Raw genomic sequence first — 17,685 nt, 5'->3', positions numbered from 1 at the left:
GTACTTGTTTTTTTCTGATAAATAACCCTCTTTAGGTCAAACTTGAGTTTATCAATGTATAAAAACAGTCAGGGTTGGACCATAGCTCAGCAGAGGGAAGAACACTTGCCCATCCGCTGTGACCCCAGCCCTGGGGTCGGGGAGGGAGTTATGTTTTCTTTTCTTTCTCTCTTGTCCTTGATGGTTCTCAGTTCTGGAGAGGTTCATAAAGTAATCCCATGCTTCTGAAAAGCAGCTACGAGCCCAGACAGGGCCACCAACCTCCCTGAAGACATGTCCTTCCACCCACCCCAGCCAGCCAAGAGAACTGGCCTGAAGGGTGCACTGGGGTCAGCCTACAGCACCACAGCGCTTCTGTAAGGAGTAAGCGGGGGCAGCGGTCTAACAGAGGTTCTGGGAGAAACACAGGCGTGCTGTGTGTAAAGCCTCCCACCATCTGCCTTGTGCCAGCCCAGGAGCAGGAACATAGTCACACAGTAGTGGAATGCGCTGCTGAGTTAGCTGAGTATATATACCCTGTGGAGAGAGGCCAGGACTTCTGTCTCAGGCTGTATACCTAGTTCAACCAATAGAGAGATGGAGAATGAACAGTGTGGACGTGCAAGAGGGCATCACAGGCCGACGGCAGGCTGGAGGTGGATTTCTGCGCGTCAGTGAGGTGCCAAGGTATTCAGAGGGTAGCTTGGCCCTCAACATTAGACAGAAATAGAACTGTGGTGTGGGCCAGGAGGATAGTCACTTGCCCAGGGAGGGTGAGATGTCTCTTTATCTTTCTGGAGGAAGACTGGAAGCTTTTCTGTGGCCTTTAGGCTCCAAACCTAACGTTCTACTTCTAAAGTTTATCTTTAGGGATAACTCTTAGGGAGGAACTGGCGAGGGAGTCCCCAGTGGTGGTCCTTCTACTTAGCTACGTTCACCTGCTCACCTATCAAATGTCAGACATTCAGGCTGCGCCCATTCCTGCTCACAGACCCCCACCAAGTCCTTTACAGGTTGGCAGCTGCTCCAGGCAGCAAAGGCAAACTCTAGGGTCCTGCCATTTGTACTATGCTGGGAAACAGCCATCACATGTCATCAGGTGGACCGTCCTGACCCCGCTGTGAATAGAATCTAATTTCCTTTCTCTAGAGCAAATAGGACATTGAAAAGAAACTGATCTGTTGATTTGGTTAGGGGCTCAAGTGAGCTTAAGATATGTGGGTAGAGGGGAAAAAAAAGCCAAGGGCTGTGTTTGTGGACACCAGCAATCTTTGTCTTTTCTTGTCCCTTCTTGCTAGGACTTGCATCCCAAGGCAGTGAAAGGGCAGGGGACGGGGTGCAAACACACCCAGGCCTATGGTCTAGAAAGAAACAATGGAGGCAGCGTGGTGAGTACAGACTTATGAAATGCCCTTGTATTCCATTAACCTGGGAGGGCTGGTTACATGACATCGCCAAACAGTGGTGCGGGCTGCTGCTTGTTAAGGACATCCTCCGGAGCCACAGATGCTACCTGCTCGGGCCAGCTCTGCCTTGCTCCGATATACTGGACAGACCCCAAACTGAACCCCAGCTGGCATTAGTGGAGCATTCAGACTGCACGGGCTGCAGGAGTTGCCAGACATTCCCCGGCCAAGGATGCTCTGCTGAGTACATCTGAGAAGGGGGAAGTGGGGACTAGGTATGTCAGGAAGGTAGACCTCTCGAAGCCAGGGGCTGGAGCCAAACACCTGCAGACACCCTCAAGCAAACGCTTCAGGTCCTCGTGGCCTCCACCCTACCCTTTCTATGTGATGGACCTCAGGGCCCTTCCAGAATCTTCAGGGAGGCAGACACTTCCCTCTGGGATCCTGCAGTAGATGCTGGGGCCTATGTTGGGTTGCAGAAGGAGCAAAATTACATGGATTCAACCAGGCTCACAACCAGGCCATGCAGGTCCTGAAGGGCAGCAACCCATAGCCTGCCGATAGGCTTCTCAGAGCTAGAGCTGGCAAGAGAGGGCCGAGGAGACTCAGAGCAACTCAGTGCATGGGTGCATGGTTCGGATGTTCTGAGTGGCAGCCCTGCTTCAGGCAGGGGAAAGGCATGTGCTCTATGGAAAACAGCTAAAAACAAATCAAACAGGACCTGCTCTGAGCACAGTGCGTCTTATTTGGTCTCTTTTGTCCTCTGTTTTCCAGGTGAGGGAGGAGTGAGATAAGCAGAGCAAACCCTCGTCCTGGACATCCCCAGGCCGCCAGACTGACCTCACACAGGTCTGTTCAAGTACCTCCCCATCGTTACACATCACCGTCATGGACCCCAAAGGACCTCCTGGTGAGCAGTGAGTGTCGTTTGCTAACGAGCAGGAGGGTACCTCCAGGCCTTGGGAGACACACTCGGGTCCCTGGTGCTTCTGTTGTTTCTTAGTGTGGTTGGAGAAAATCTCCAGAGGAAACAAACACCTGCTCTCTATTATCCCAAACCCTTGAAAAACACATACCAGCATTATAGACATGTGCACCTTAATTTTATGAACACGCTGTATCGTATTGAATAAACTGTGTGTGATGTATGTTTGGACAAAACTCAAGGAGAGAGACAGAGAGAGCCAGCCTAGAGACCTGGGTTATTGCTGCTTTCATCAGCCATGGTTCTACACATTGTCCCACCTTACAAGGTACTTGGGGGCAGGGCATAGAAGATGTCTTGTTCATCTGCATCGCCCATCATGGAGGCACAGCCATGGTACAAGTTCCCCAGAGCAGCATGCTGGGATCCCCGCATACATATTCTCCTGTGTCAGGTTGTGTCTGGTCTGATGTGGATTTACTCTGCACTATCAAAATGTTTTGCAGCTAGAAATAGTCCACCCTACCCTGTTCCCTACACTCAGTCATTTGCTCTGCCATACCAGTCTCTTTGAGTAGTAAAGTACAGGCAGGTGTTTGCTCCCCTAGGACCCTGGCTTTAAAATGAGCAAGGTGAAATGTTCGAGAAAAGCTGGTAAAAACTGATGTCCCAGATAATGAGCAGAAGTTTTCACTTGAGGTCTATTACTAGACCAGATTGTAGGGACAGATGTGCCTACTTCACTATGAATTCCCAGGCTGGCTTCAGGGGCTCGGCTCACCTTCCTCGGGGACTTAGTGAGCTGTAAGCACAAGGCTTAGTGGAGTTATACCTCTGTTCAAAGAGATGATGGTCTATAAGGGGCCTTTGAAGTTGTTAATCCACACAATTTATAAGTGTGCCAGTATGCTTTAGAGGCTGGCTGGCATTCTCCACAGAGTGTAAACAGTTCGGCTGTTTAAGAGTGATTTGGTTCTCAGAGTTGTCAAGGAGGTGCCCTGCAGCCCTGGCATCGGCCACACACCCTGGCGGTGGATCCTTGTGTGATGAGTGGAGTCTTCAGATCCTCACTTGCTGCTAGAAGTGAGAGGACTGCTTGCTGGGAACATAGCCTTTGCTTCTGCTCAGGCCTGCTTTGCCAGACCCTGCTTCTCACCTTGGTGCTATGTGGTGTGTTCTGGTGTGAATAGTGCTATGGGGCATGATCTGGTGTGAAGAGTACTTTACAGAAACGACTGGGTCCATGCTCCTGGTGGCCAGGGTTTCCTGTTTATGTTCTAAGGCTCACATGAGGGAGTCATGGGTGCCAAACAGAATCCACTACAGGGCTCTAAGCCACACACAGCCTCGTCTTTTAACTGGTGTCCCTCCCTAAGAGACCACTCTCTTCTTGACTTAACTCAAGGGTCTTAGCCACTGACAGGTGATTAAGTACACACACACACACACACACACACACACACACACACACAGAGACAGAGACAGACAGACAGACAGACAGACAGGTGACAGGTGGTCCTGCCACAACACGATACTTCTATTGCATTATGTCCTTGTTTCTCTAACCACTCTGTCCCAGAGGAGCTCTTGGAAGTGCAGGGTTGCCGTTGTGTGGCTCAGCCTGCTACCCGCTGCACTGGGATATTTCACTAGCACCGAAGTGGGTATTTCCCACACTGTCCATATTAGTCTCACCTGCCCTCACAGAGATCTTGTGATATAAGACCTTAGAGGAAACTGCGGTACAGAGAATGAGATCACTTTCTTAGGGAAAGTGGAAACTCACAATGGAAGCCAAGTAGGATGCACACCCTTCTCCATCCCTGAGATCCTGCCTCCAAACTCTGACCAGTGGTCATCACAGCACAGGCCCCTCTGCTCAGCTGTCCGGGTAGCTGCGTTCTCAGGATGACGTGGAAGAAAGGAAATCATAGACAGAGCTCCTTGCTCAAGTGCATCTTGCTCTTTGGCTTATGGAAAAGCAAATCAAAGGGCTTTGGTGTCCCTTTGGTCTGACATGGATTTGCCAGCGCCCCATGCCAGCAGATAGCGAAGGAGGCTGAGGCCCGACGCTCTCCCAGTGGGCTGTTACTGGCAGGAGGGGACGGGGCTTTGCTTCAAGGCCCGGGAAGAGGTTGCTGGGTGCCAGTGGTGGTTTAGGGAAGACTGCCAGCTGTATCTGTTTTGTGTTTCCCGTTTCAATGTCCACATACTGTCAACCCCAGTGTGTGCAGGTATTGTCTCAATTATACGGTAGAGAGAGCAGAAACTGAAGTGGTTCCCAGGGTACCATTGCCTCCATGTGTTGATGGTGATGATGGTCAGCCTGGAGACAGGACTGACCTGGAACCCAGCATCTTGGCCATCCAGGAAAAGGACCATTTAATTCTACTTTATAAGTAAATCCGTGTCACTTTCTCATTCCTCCCGAGGGTCCCTTGATGGTCTGTGTGACAGCAACACAGCAGTACTCTTAGGACATGTTTACGAGAGTGCTTGGTGAGCATTAATCCACCCTGGCTGTGCAAAAGTCTGTTGGTAGACACCACTGAGTACAGCCTGGCAGGGATGGAAACAGCGCTCCATGAGGCTGGATAAATACTCTAACAAAGGCAGAAATGGCCTGCAGCTGGGACCTTTAACCTATACCCAAATGTCAGACTTAATAAAAATGTGTTTGGGGGCCCCCCAGACCTGCTGAATCACAGGCAGACCCAGAAACGTGTGCTACCTCAAGCAGTTCGTGGGGATACAACAAGAATCACAGCACATGAACTCCCCTGTTCAGCGCCCAGAGAAGCAGCCAGTTCTTTGAGAATGCCATTGCAGGCTCAGTCACGTGGGGTGAGGGGAGTGGTGGGTACCCTGACCCCCATCCTTCCTGAAGAGGAGACCCCGAGCTGATTCAGGCATGTAGCTGGACTGGCTGTCCTGTACCTGGCCATCTGCCTGCTCCAGCTCTCCTGGGCGTGTAGCTGCATCACCAGGTGCCCCAGGGTCCTTGACTCAGAGCACCAAGAATGACAACTTGGTACAGCAAGGCCCAGGAAATCCACCCTTCAGGAAGAGGTGCAGCCTAGGCCACCAGCCAGGGTTTCAAGAGCCCAACAAAGACGAGGTTTGGCCAAGTCTCTGGCTTTCCTGGGGTGGGGCTGTGGACAACAATACTGAGCATATGGGTCTCCTAATTTCACAGGGCTGTCTTTAGAGGTGCTCTTTCCAATCACAATGCATCCCGGGTAACACAGTCTCCAAACTGAGGCCAGAGTAGAGAAGGGCAGAGTGGAGTTGTTTGACGTTCTAAAGGAGGCTCTGACCAGTCAGTGCTCCATTTACCACATCTGTCTCAGACAAGCTTCTGGGCTGGGCAAACAGATTCCTGGAGACTGGCTTGAAAGGACTCCAGAGGGAGCTGAACTGGCCCCAGAGCCAAGACTGGATAATAAAAACCTACACTGAAGCCTTCCTGGGATCTAGCTGTCAGTTAAGCAATTAAAGAGTAGAGAGATGGAGGGGATCCTTTGTTTTTGGTTTGTTTTTTAATCTCTAGGAGTCAGGGACTTGGCTTGCTTTTCCCCAGGTTGAATGCATATGGTTGGCTCTTCTGACTGCCCAGGCAATAAGGGAAGGGCATGAATGTGTGTGAGGGCCCCTGAAGGGAGCTACTTCCCTCCCAGGTTCCTTAGCCAAAGAACCCTTTCTGATAGGTGGTGCGGTCCTGATATCTTCTCCCCTCAGGTGAGGACCTCATCGCAGAATCATCTGGCATTTCATCCACATAGATTTCCCTACAGAAACACATTAGCAATGGCAGCTGACTTCACCACAGGCCAGGCTGGCAGCCAGGAGCCCCAGGGCCTCCTCCAATTTGTAAATTAATTAGCATATGACAGGTAGGAAGTTCAATTTTAAACACATGCAAATCTATTCCAATTGCCAACCTATTTGGAATGCAGAGAATGGCCTGGCCCTCTGATTTCCCTAACTTCTAGCATCCCTGCTTCCAGGCATCCTGTCTAGTCACATAATCGCTTTGTGGGGCCTCACCAGCAGGGAGGTGACACTCTTCCGTTCCTATCACCTGACCTTTTAAGGAGGAGGTCCCTATCACGTTCTCCTTGAAGGTACAATTGTGACATGAGGGTGGATGGGCCTCATCCCAGGCTGGTTCCAGGAACGGGCTTCCCTTCTTGTTTTCCCTTCTTGTAGAGAGCATGGGTAGATGATGAGGCTAGCCTCCTTCTAGCTTTCCTTCATCTTCCCTCCATAGCAGGTCTGGGTGGTCCCCAAACACACTTTTAGTAAGTTTGACATTTGGATGCAGGCTAAGGGCCCCAGCTTCAGAACATTTCTACATTTATTAGACCATGTCGCCAAGTCCAAGAAACCATCCATTAGAGTCCTTTGAAACAGAAGGAGGGCCCTTCTCCACAAATGAAAGATGGACCATAAGGAGACCAGAAAAGCAGCAGCCCATGGAAGGTTATAAACCCATGAGGCTAATAGTTGTAGTTTTTGGAAGCTATTTCATTTCTTGATAACTTATGGGTATTTCTACATTTCTCATGGCCTCGTGTAATTTTATGTATACATGAGAACTTAAAATTGTCTAGCACTTTATAGTATTTTCCAAAGATCTTTGTGTCTGTGATCCCCTTAGCTTTCCAAGTGGTCCCATAAGCTGAGCGGATCAGATCTTGAGATCTCTGTCTGTGAGACAGAAGGTATAACCGAGTGACTCCTGGGCGGGGCTGCTGGCCGGCCTGCGTGACAGCCTTAATGTCTGACTCAAAAACACTCACCCACAGCAAAGCCAATACCCTGTTTATACCTTTGTTGTGTTGGTCTTTTTCAAAAAGATTTTATTTTTATTAGTGTGTGTGTGTGTGTGTGTGTGTGTGTGTGTGTGTGTCCTAGATGCCCTGATCCCTGAGCTGCATGGTTGTTAACCCCCTGAGGTGGGTGCTGGGAACTGAACTGCCGTCCTTTGCAAGAGAAACAAATGCCACTGATGGCCGAGCTGTCTCTGTGTCTAGCCACTGCTGTGCCAATCTTGTCTAGGTGCTGGAACTGGCTTCATCCTGCACCTGTAGCAGAAGACACCAGTGCCGGACAAGTGGGGCCCTGCGGTGATGCAATATTATAATTTTTTTTTAACACTAAGAGACTGGAACTTTTGCTGGACCTCACAGTCAAGAGTTAATAATACACCATGAGGGGCTGGAGAGATGGCTCAGCCGTTAAAGGCTAGGCTCACAACCAAAAATAATACACCATGAGGTCACTCAGGACTTGAGAATGCTGTCCCACTGTGTGCTCAGCCTGTTTGTTTCATCTGCTTTAAAGAGAACGATGTAACAACCAACCTTCCTATGCCTTGGATTTCCCACAAAATCAACATTTACAATCTAAGACAATGCATGGCTGTGCTCTTGAGTTGTGCGCTCTCATGCCCCTTCCCCAAGAGTAATGCGTGCGTGTGTGTGTGTGTGTGTGTGTGTGTGTGTGTGTGTGTGTGTGTGTGTGTGCTTATGTATGTTATGCTAATAAATGCTGAAAACAGCAAATAGGTTGAAAGCAACACAGGGCAGTGCAGGTAGCCTGGAGAAAGCACCGTCAGTGCTCGCTACAACATGGATATAGGTTGATAAGTCTATTTGCAGTGACATTCACAGTAATGTTTGTTATGTGGAGCACTTGGGGTCAGTTGGGGTCAGTTGGAGTCAGGGACTTCATCCTTAGTAAAACCTCTGTTAAAGGTTTCTGTACAGTTTCCCTCATCCCTTCCCCATGTGGTGGTTTCTGTGCTATTCACAGACAATCACACACACAGGCACAGGGACAGACAGATTCACAAGACAGATTCAGACTCATCCGACAGACAGACAGGAGATGATGGAGGACCCACGGAGAGGAACAGAATTCAGATTCGAGCTTGCTCTTGGTAAGATTACTCCAAGGAGAAGAACTTTGACTTCCTTTCCCTAATGCAACACTGCGCACATTTCGGGCACCGTGAGGCCATCACTAATGCGTTTAAATCAGACAGTGGTTCTGTCGAAGGGCAGAGCACTCACATTCCTTGGTGTTGGGAGGTGCCAAGAGGCAGGAGTAGCAGACCATGCCGTAGATGTTCCTGGGTCTGTTTTCCAGCATGTAGTAGCTACAGGAGACAAGATGAGACAGAGAAAAGGCAGATGAGTGAGAGATACCACACAGGTACAACCCGGATGTTACTAGGCTGTGGCTGAAGCCCGGTATGAGATAGCTGGGTGGGAACTGAGGACCTGAGAGGCCAATAGCTCTCCCTGAGTTCCTTAGGGGGGATGTTTAGCATGTCTTGAAGTGGAACATTCTTTTTCCAGGACTGGGATGATTTGGGGTCTGACTTTACATGGCCTCCTCTCTTTGTTCCTTTCCTGAGGGGGTTGTTGTTGTTGTTGTTGTTGTTGGTGGTGGTGGTGGTGTGTGTGTGTGTGTGTGTGTGTGTGTGATTACTACCTTTCATGAACGCTTTCAGCAGAAGTGCCTGTGTTTCACCATGTGTGGGTACTGGTGAGCTCCCTGTGTCTCTCTGCTTTCACGGGCACCCTTCTCAGAGCCCATAGCTTGGTGGGGTTGTTGGCAAGATCCCTGTTTGTCTCTGGGACCTTTGGGACCCCTCAACGGCCTGGGTGGGTGACAGTGCCAGAGACAGGGAACAGCTACACTGGTCACACAGGGCAGTGCAGGTAGCCTGGAGGATGACCCAGAGTGGAGCCTGGTCCTGATGCACTAATTGCCCCAGGCTAAAGACACCTGTGTAACTATTAAGTCTGCAGTTGCACTCACAGGACAGGGTGAATCACTGGGAGTGACACTGTTTCAAGTCCTTTTCACCCCAACAGTGCTCCTGCTACTACCCCGCCCTGCCCCTTAAAGGATCCAGCCCTCAGTGGTTGCCATTCCCCTGCCGTAGTGCCAGGGAGGGGAATGGCAAAGGAGGGGAATTCTTTCACATTTGGCTCATTTCTTGGTGTGAGCCTCTTTCCATAAACAAACATTGTGGGGTGATCATGAGGCCATTTATCACACTGTGAGAGGTCTAATCAAATAAAGTGAGCTGGAGTCCGTCCGTGCTTCCTCGCTTCCCTTTGTGATAACTCAAGAGATGAAAAGCCCTCCCTGCTGGTGGATCCACCTGCAGTAGTTTCCTAACTTCTTTCTCATTAGCCCTCCTGATGGCTGTGGGTGGTAAGATGAGGCAGGAGGGCGGGCTGGAAGACTCTGGACCCCAGCCTGCCCGAGCTTGGACCATTACCAGTGACATCAGGGTTGTAATGGCTTGCCCTTACCCAGAGCCTTTTATCCTCAGATCCCCGTGTATCTTGTAAACATTAATTAACCAATCTCAAAAACACCCCTCGGAGAAGCCGCAACAGTTTAACTGTCAAGCCTTCTGGGAAAAGCTCCCAAATGCACCCGCTGGTCCCCTAAGAAGCCATCTTTGTCAGGGAAGCAAGGAGCTACAGAGGGATCAATGGTGGATCTACCCAGCAGGGGGCAGGGGGCCTCAACTTGCTTGGGTCAGTTCTGCTTGAAGCTTTCTTTTTCTTTTCTTTTTTCTTTTTTTTCTTTCTTTCTTTTTTTTTTTTTTTTTTTTTTCCTTCGAGACAGGGTTTCTCTGTGTAGTTTTGGTGCCTGTCCTGGAACTCACTTGGTAGCCCAGGCTGCCCTTGAACTCACAAAGATCCGCCTGCCTCTGCCTCCCGAGTGCTGGGATTAAAGGCGTGCGCCACCACCGCCCGGCTTGAAGCTTTCTAACATCTTACTCCCAAGTCCACACTGTTTTTTTTTTCTCCCATCCTGCTAAGACCGGGTGCTGAAGGCCAATGAGGGTAAGCCTCCCTCATACCTCTTGCCAGGTACTAAGGAAGGAGAGTTGTTGGAAATTATTGGCTAGACAAGTTAATGAACGGCATTATATTCTGCTCCACAGTTCCACGTTCTGAGAAAGAAGAAAGCTCCAAAGGTATTTGGGGATGCCACCCATCCCCCTTTGGAAGCAGCAGAGCCACAGACTTGTCTGTCCTGGTTATGTTTGCCTGTCGGGCTCTGCCCCAGGTAAGGCTGGCTCCAAAGTCACACACAGAAGGGGGTGTGTGGACCACCGGGGCCTTGGGACCTGCTACACACTGAAGACCTGGGTGTTTAGCACCTGGGAGGAGGCTGCTGCCTGCTCTGTCCAGGGTTCCCATCTGGCATGCAGGCAGGCATTTTCTGCGTAGATTGACCACTCCCATCTGGGTGTCTCCCTCTGATTCTCACAGGGGATGTGAATGTTGTTTACCACTCCACGCTCCTGCCTTGGCCTTGATTGTACACTCGATCAAGCTGGACAGAGTAACTGAATGAAGAAGTACTATTGAAAAGGTGTAAAAAAATAGTTTGTTTTTATCTTACGTGTATGAATCTTTGGTTTGCATGTTTTGTTTGTATACTACATACATGACTGGTGCCATCGGTGGTCAGAAGAGGGTGTCATATCCCCTAAGACTGGAGTTACAGAGAGTTTGCCATGTAGGTGTTGGGAATCAAATCCAGCTCCTTTGGAAGGGCAGCCAGTGCTCTTAGCTGCTGAGCCATAGCTCAAGCCCTGCTATAAAAATTTTAAAGATGGGTTAGTCTAGGAAGCTGTTTAGAAGTTGCGTGGCCTACCTGGCACACGTGTCAAATGCCTCCAGATAAGAAACTACCTTGTTCTAGCATGTACTGCTGCAAGAATATTTGTGTGTGTGTTTTGTTATGTGTGTGTTCCTGTGTGTATGTGCAGGCTTGCATGCGGTGCACACGTACTTGGGTGTCTCGTACCTTAGTTGATTTGCTCTCTGCTTTATTGGTAAAGACGGGGGTCTCTCACTGAACCTGGTGCTCATTGCTTCAACTAGGTGGACTGGTTGGTGAGCTCCAGGGATCCCCCTGTCTATGTGACGCCTGTCGCCACTTCTGGCCTTTATGTGAATGTTGGGGATCTGAATTCAGATCTTCATGCCTGTACCGCAGACACTGACAGAGCCATCCTTCCAGCCCAGAGAACAGTTTTAAATGTAGGTGTTTCTTCCAGGACTAACCTAACCTAACCTCAAAGTTTGTACTTGGAGTTCTGCATACAGCTGGGTGGAGAATGCTGGCCTGTCTTCTTCCATCTGAAGTAAAGTGTTCATTTAGGCATCTGTGGTCCAGCTAGGGTCAAGACCATCTATCTATCTTTCTGCAAAGATGCAATCCCTTACTCTTTGATCCGTATTTTGATTTTTCTCTACAAAAGTTCCTGGATTTACCATGAGGTTGTATTCTGGTAAGTTCGTTGGAAGTTAAAGAAATCGTTAAATAGAAAACACATTCCATACACTCAACCCCACGCTAGCTGGTGGAGCTGCTTGTAGCGTGCTCAGAACATGCACATTTTGCCTATAATTGGGCTGCATCATCTAACACAAAGCTTGCTTTGTAATAAAGCTTGTCTCATGCAGTGCTCTGGAAGTGGAAGACAGTGATGCATGGGGCTCACCATTAACTGAGCTAATCCGAACTGAAGTGATGTTTCTCTTTTATGAGTAGAAACATCATAATGGAGAAAAATGCTAAGCTGAGCCATTGACAGCTGGGGACAACCTGAAGGAGTCTCTCCTTCTCTCTTCTGTCCTTCCTGGCCTAAGTTGTCTAGCTCGGGGCAAAATTCAGTTTAAACAAGGATTTGAGAGTCTTCTCTTCAGACTGACTTCCTCTAAGTCGGTAGGAATTGCTTTCCCCAGCAGATTCCCCTTTCCTGGGACCCAGGCTTGCGGTGGATGCTCTGGGTCCTGAGATGCTCGTGACCTGCAGAAATCTGGGACCTGCAGAGTCCTTTCTCAGGCCTCCTGTGTAAAGGCAGTGGCCGGTGTAGAGCTGGCTGCAGCAGCTACCCAGGGGCAGGGGATGCCAGAGCGGGGGAGGTTATGAAATCTAGCCCCTTCCCTCTTGCCTTCTCCCTGACTCCTGTCATCTCCCACACAGACAGGAAAGCCCCATACGGTGCTATTGTTCAGAGAGTGTCTGGGCCACATGTGCGTACAGAACTGAGAATGGGAGCCAGCACCTGCCAAACCACAGCAGAGGAGAGGGCCAGCCCGCAGCCTTAAAAAGACAAACACCAGGTAAATCTACATCCTGCCTCATAACCACAGGGGTTCATGGAGCTAACCGGTCCAGCCTGCCAAAATGCCCCATAGTCCTCTGTGCCGGCATGAGAGCCTCGTTGTGTTCTGTCAGTTTAGGGCGTGTAACAGGAAGTGGGTCCTGCCCCTATGGAGCTTGGGTAGTAGTTCTAAGGTCGCAGTCCTTGGGGACTAGGGGTAAAGTGGAGGCTTTTTGTTCAGTGGCTTCAGGGTCAGGAATGCTTGATTTAGCAGATATATCTCACTGCAAGCCAAAGGGGGAACTGACTACCCAGTTGCCACATCTGGGGAGTGATACGCAGCACCCTGAGATGGGGGTGGACATGTGCCCCTCCCTCGCTTGGGGGGGTGCTCCAGCCTCAATCTGTCCCAAGCTCTGAAGATAAAGTTACTGTTCTACGGAACAGAGAGAGAAGTACTCAAGACGTCAGAGCCCAGAACGGGCTTCTGGAACCCACGTGGCCCCTACCATTCATTCTACAAAGGGCGTCTGCTTGTAGCCTTCTAGAGGCAGGGGGCTCACTACCGTTATTAAACGTCTTTGGAGACTGGATACTTTCTGGCAAATCCTGGGACCAGGCAAATTGTCTTCATGTCTCTTTGAGCAGGTTCTCAAGTGCTGGGTGGCATCTGCCTTTGAGCAACGCAGTCCCAGGATTGTCTAGTTTAGCTAGAAAGTCTCTTCTCTGTGGCTCTCATGGGCAGTGAAGCCGGCTGCATACAGTCACTGCCCCTTTTGGATAATCTGGACAGAACAACTGCTCCCATGGACCCCTGGTGTGGCACAGTCACAGGCTCACCTTTAGCCACTTGAGAGCCAGATGTGTGGGTTGGGGAGCCTTGCCACGCACTGGCCCATACTCCCTGCACTGTGAAGCTGCCTCATGGATCCCATATGGACAGCCCAACCAATGCTCAACACTCACCTTGAGTGTTACACCTCTCCAACCATCCACGTGGGAGAGTTTGGTCTGGATGTCCTACAGCACTGGGTTCTACACATCTGACCTCTACCTGTCTCCGCATCCCCACCAAATGCGTCTTCCCCCTGTACTCTGCGTCTGAACATGTGGCACCACCATCCACGCTAGCACAGGGAGGGCAGACACCAATGAGTCTTCTCCACCTTGTGCCTCCATCTAGCTGCTGGGCAGTCCTTAGACTCTCGCCGCGGCCCCCCCCCCCCTCTGTCCCAGTTCCCCCTGCTCTCCATAGTGTTCTTGCTCCCTAGGTTCCAGGCTCTTCCCTACTCAGCCACTTCCCCTGTTGCCATCAACAGGATCCTGCTGACACTGAGCCCTGCTGCGCCCTTCCCTGACTTGGCATTCTGAGTGGGGACCTGCATCAGTTTTAAGCTGAGGGTCCAAGTCTTCCGTGCTGGTTGCTAGAACACCTCTATCTGCCTCCACCTGCCTCTAGCGGCTCCACATCTCCAGGTATGAACTCCTTACTGTTCCATGGGAACCAGAGGACCAGGCCCTGTCAGATGCTTGCCGCCTTCAGGGAAAATAAATAATGCAAAAATAAATAATGCATCTGTTACGAGACTGGAAACAGGTTTACACAGAAGGTTCCTTTCCTCCAAAGGAAGCATGATGGGATGGTTGTGTCTGACACAGGGGCCCCCAGGCATTCTATGTTTCTTTGTGGATCACACCTTTGAACCAAGAAAAAAAATCTGAAGCCAATTAATTAATGAATCAATCAAAATCAAATTCTAGGAACTGTGTAAGCTACTAGAGACCAGTTCTGTCTACCATCAGATCTCACTGAGTGTCCCTCACTCAGAGGCAAACCCAGGGTCTGCACCAACCAGTCCCCTCCATGTTGCTTATGCAGCTGTGTGGGGATACACCTGTTCGGGTTCTAACACTGTTGTTCCTTTTGGGGGAGTCCCACAACACGGTAACCACAACAACTATGCGAGCAGAAAAAAAAATTTTTTTCCTCATCTTTTCGAAGGGAATAGTCTACTCTCCTCCCCATTTATAGCTCTCAGCTTTTTCACACATCGAAGGATAAGGTTACATGCTGAGGTCCTACTGTTTCATAGATTCACTCGACACATACATTTGAATCATGCTTTGAGTCAGGGACCTGAGCATTGGATTACTTAGCAAATATTTGGATACCCGAGTCTGTGGCTCAGGAGGTGGCCCGAGCTGAAGACAGAACACCGGGAAACCGCGGTGGGAGTCTGTCACCAGCAGAGAGACAGGTGGTGACAGAAGCTGTGAAATAGTTGTTTCTACAATGAAACTGAACTCTGTGTGTGTGTGTGTGTGTGTGTGTGTGTGTGTGTGTGTGTGTGTGTGTGTTGAAGAGTGAATTCACAGCTCACTTATGCTTATGTTGGAGACGTCTTTCTGACACTTCTGTACTATGTCTTTCTCATAAGGCAATGTTCATGTCTGGTGTTAGCTCCACTCTCCCCACCCCAGACCTGCCACATCATGGCCATCAGCACGATCCGGTCGACCATCACCTTCATGACCACCATCTCTGTCACCACCACCACCACCACCACCACCACCACCACCACCACCACCACCTCCATCCCCTCCCCCGCCTCCCACCATGCTTTCCTCCTTCATTGGTAGTCTAGCAAAACATGATGTTTTGTGGCCACTAGGGGGCGGCAGCAGCAACCGCCGGGCTTAAAATTGATTAGGTCTCCAGATAGGAATTTCCTGAGTCCCGGCAGAATTTGCTAATGCGTTCTATCGGGAAAACAGAAAGATTTTTTATCTTTTTGTCTTTCAGATCAGTTACATTCTCACTTTGCGTTTTGAGGGGAAGACCTATATACCCCAGCAGTGTGGGAAGCACAGACATCAGAGGGACTCATGCTTTTTACTCACAGCTTTCCCAGCATACTGAAAATAATACCTTCCTGTGAATGGTAGACTTTTTTTTTCCCTCCGAAATTCTTCACATGTATTCACTTCATTTCACTTCACATTGTGAGTGTTTGGCTGGTATGTTTTACCTAGGCAGCCAGGCTACGCTGTGATGATGCATGCCCCCTTATCAGCCACAAATACCGCACCTGAAGGTTGCTGGTCCACGAGTCGCAACAGGACTCACCATCCTATTATTATCCCCAGTAGGCGGTGACAAAGGGTAGGGCACGACCCTTTGTGAAGGCCTGCTGTGCCTGTGGGGTTCTGCTCTCGGGGGTCCTTGCTCCTCACCATTCAGAGGTCAGCCCCGCAGCAACACACTTACCCAGGGAGACAGGGGCCACACTCGGCGTCATTTTCCATGTCCCCTGGTGTCAGCACGGTGGCCCGGAAGAAGCCCTCACAGTCCTTGTGGCGCCTGCATATCTGGTAACCTCCTTTGGAGAACTTCTCTGCGGGGCAGGGCACACAGCCATAGTCATCGTCTTTGGTGCCGTATCCGCAGGACTGGCCGGGGAGGCAGAGGGTATGAGAACACGTCAAGTGACTAAGAGGCCGGCACAGTGGCATGCGGGCTGGGTCCAGCCTCGGCTGCCCATCCTACAGTAATTGCCGTCCGTCCTGATTCCCTTGGCTCTTTCTCTAAGCTTGCTCCTCTCCTCTGCCATCTGAGGCTAAGTGACAGCCTCCAGCCTCAGATGAGGTCCTTTAGATAGGTCCACTGGCTTCCCCCGGGGGTGCCTCACTAGAGGAACAACCTGGGAGCCTGAGTTTCCTCAGAACGCTGCAAGAACCCTAGATACTGTTGCTCCAGACATTTCTCTGGTGCTTCACAGAGCTTGTGTGTTTAGCCTTTCCACAGAAGGGGCCCCAACACCCCCCCCACCCCCCCCACCCCCGGCTCTCAGAATTGATGCACTGTTCCTGGAGAGCATTTCCCCCCACACTTCCAATTCAGACTGTCAGCCCAACAAGGCAGGACGGGACACTTTTGCAAGAATTCAGAATGCCTGAAAAATACGCTGGAGTGTGCACAGCTGGAGAGGGCACAGCTGGAGAGGGCACAGCTGGAGAGTGCACAGCTGGAGAGGGCACTGTGCTCTGCAGCACACATACCACTCAGCCCTGATGAATACACCTTGGTGACCTCAGTGACAGTTTAGGAGGCTGGTGCTGGGAGCACACCCCCACCTCCCCAGAGCTCAGGGACACAGGCCGGTCCTTACCATGTAGGGCTCCTCCCCTGGCCTGCAGGGAGGACACTGGTGGCACAGCCCGGTAGTCTGGTTGTGGTACTCATTCTCGCCACAGCTGGATTCCTCGGCCTTGGCTGAGCACATCAGAGACACCTGCCACAGAAAGGGTGCTTGGCTTCCACACCTCCTCAAGATGCCGTTGGTAGGTGGGGACAGTCCCCGGAGAGCCCGAGGTTGCCCCCCCCCCGCCGCCCCCTCCCATCCGCAGCCATCCTTACAATCCCTTCCTCCGATCCTGCCGTCCAAACTCATCCTCTTCCCACACCATTCTAAGCCTTGGATTCTTTTAAGGCCATGAAGGAGGCATGCCTTCCCTTGAGTCTCTAGACATCTAGGGGCTGGTCTTTTGGTCTTGTGGTGTCCCAACCCCCACCGCCAGGAGGGACTCAAGGGGGCAGGAACTTCCTGATCTTTTTTAGCTGTGGGCCCATCACACAGGCTAACACATCACTGAAAAGCATTGAGAGACATTTCTATCTACAAGCCCGGTGAAGAGAGCGCCTGGTAAATGGTCCAGTTAGAACTGGGGTGCTGTTGTCCTCCTCCTGACAGCTGGGTGTAGGAGGCTGTAAAGGGCGTTCTGAGGTGGTACAGCTAGTGAGGGTTGAGGCCTGAGGGAAGGGCCCTGCAGGTGCTGAAGTCCATGTACAGTCGGAGCAGGCCCTCAGAACAACTTACCACCAGCACCGGAAGCCAGGACATCCACCTGCAGTCCCCCATGTGGGCCATGATCTCCCGGAAGCGTACCTGAAAGACACACTGCATCTGTATCAGGTGCTCCAGCTGCCTTCATCTTCATCGTGTCTCAGTGGATGAAGGTGACTTCCAGCAGACAGCATGGGGAAGGGCACACCCCAAAGAATGGGGTCTATTCTTTCTCAATCTGGGGGTCACAACCCCTGAGGGGTCCAAATATCAGCTATCCTACATATCAGATACTTACATTACGATTCATAACAGTAGCAAAATTACAGTTACGAAGTAGCAACGAAATAATTGTAGGGGTCCCCACCACAGGAG

The 17,685-nt window shown here is 50.7% G+C and overlaps 1 protein-coding gene across 1 annotated transcript in view; it reads right to left on the bottom strand.

Moving 5' to 3' along the window:
* The window catches only part of Edar (ectodysplasin A receptor), a 29,059-nt gene extending 11,665 nt beyond the window's left edge, over positions 1–17,394 (bottom strand). Inside the window, exons 1-4 of the mRNA XM_059282270.1 lie at positions 17,344–17,394; positions 16,636–16,758; positions 15,735–15,916; positions 8,388–8,473 (exon numbers count right to left, since the gene is read on the bottom strand). Of these exons, the coding sequence (XP_059138253.1) occupies positions 8,388–8,473; positions 15,735–15,916; positions 16,636–16,758; positions 17,344–17,394 (442 nt within the window). The remainder of the gene's footprint in view (positions 1–8,387; positions 8,474–15,734; positions 15,917–16,635; positions 16,759–17,343) is intronic.
* Between the last annotated feature and the right edge of the window lie 291 nt (positions 17,395–17,685).

The sequence above is a fragment of the Peromyscus eremicus genome, chromosome 16_21, assembly GCF_949786415.1.
Source record: "Peromyscus eremicus chromosome 16_21, PerEre_H2_v1, whole genome shotgun sequence".
NCBI lineage: Eukaryota > Metazoa > Chordata > Mammalia > Rodentia > Cricetidae > Peromyscus > Peromyscus eremicus.
The sequence above is the reverse complement of the archived record's forward strand: the minus strand, read 5'-3'. Positions and strand labels throughout refer to the sequence as shown.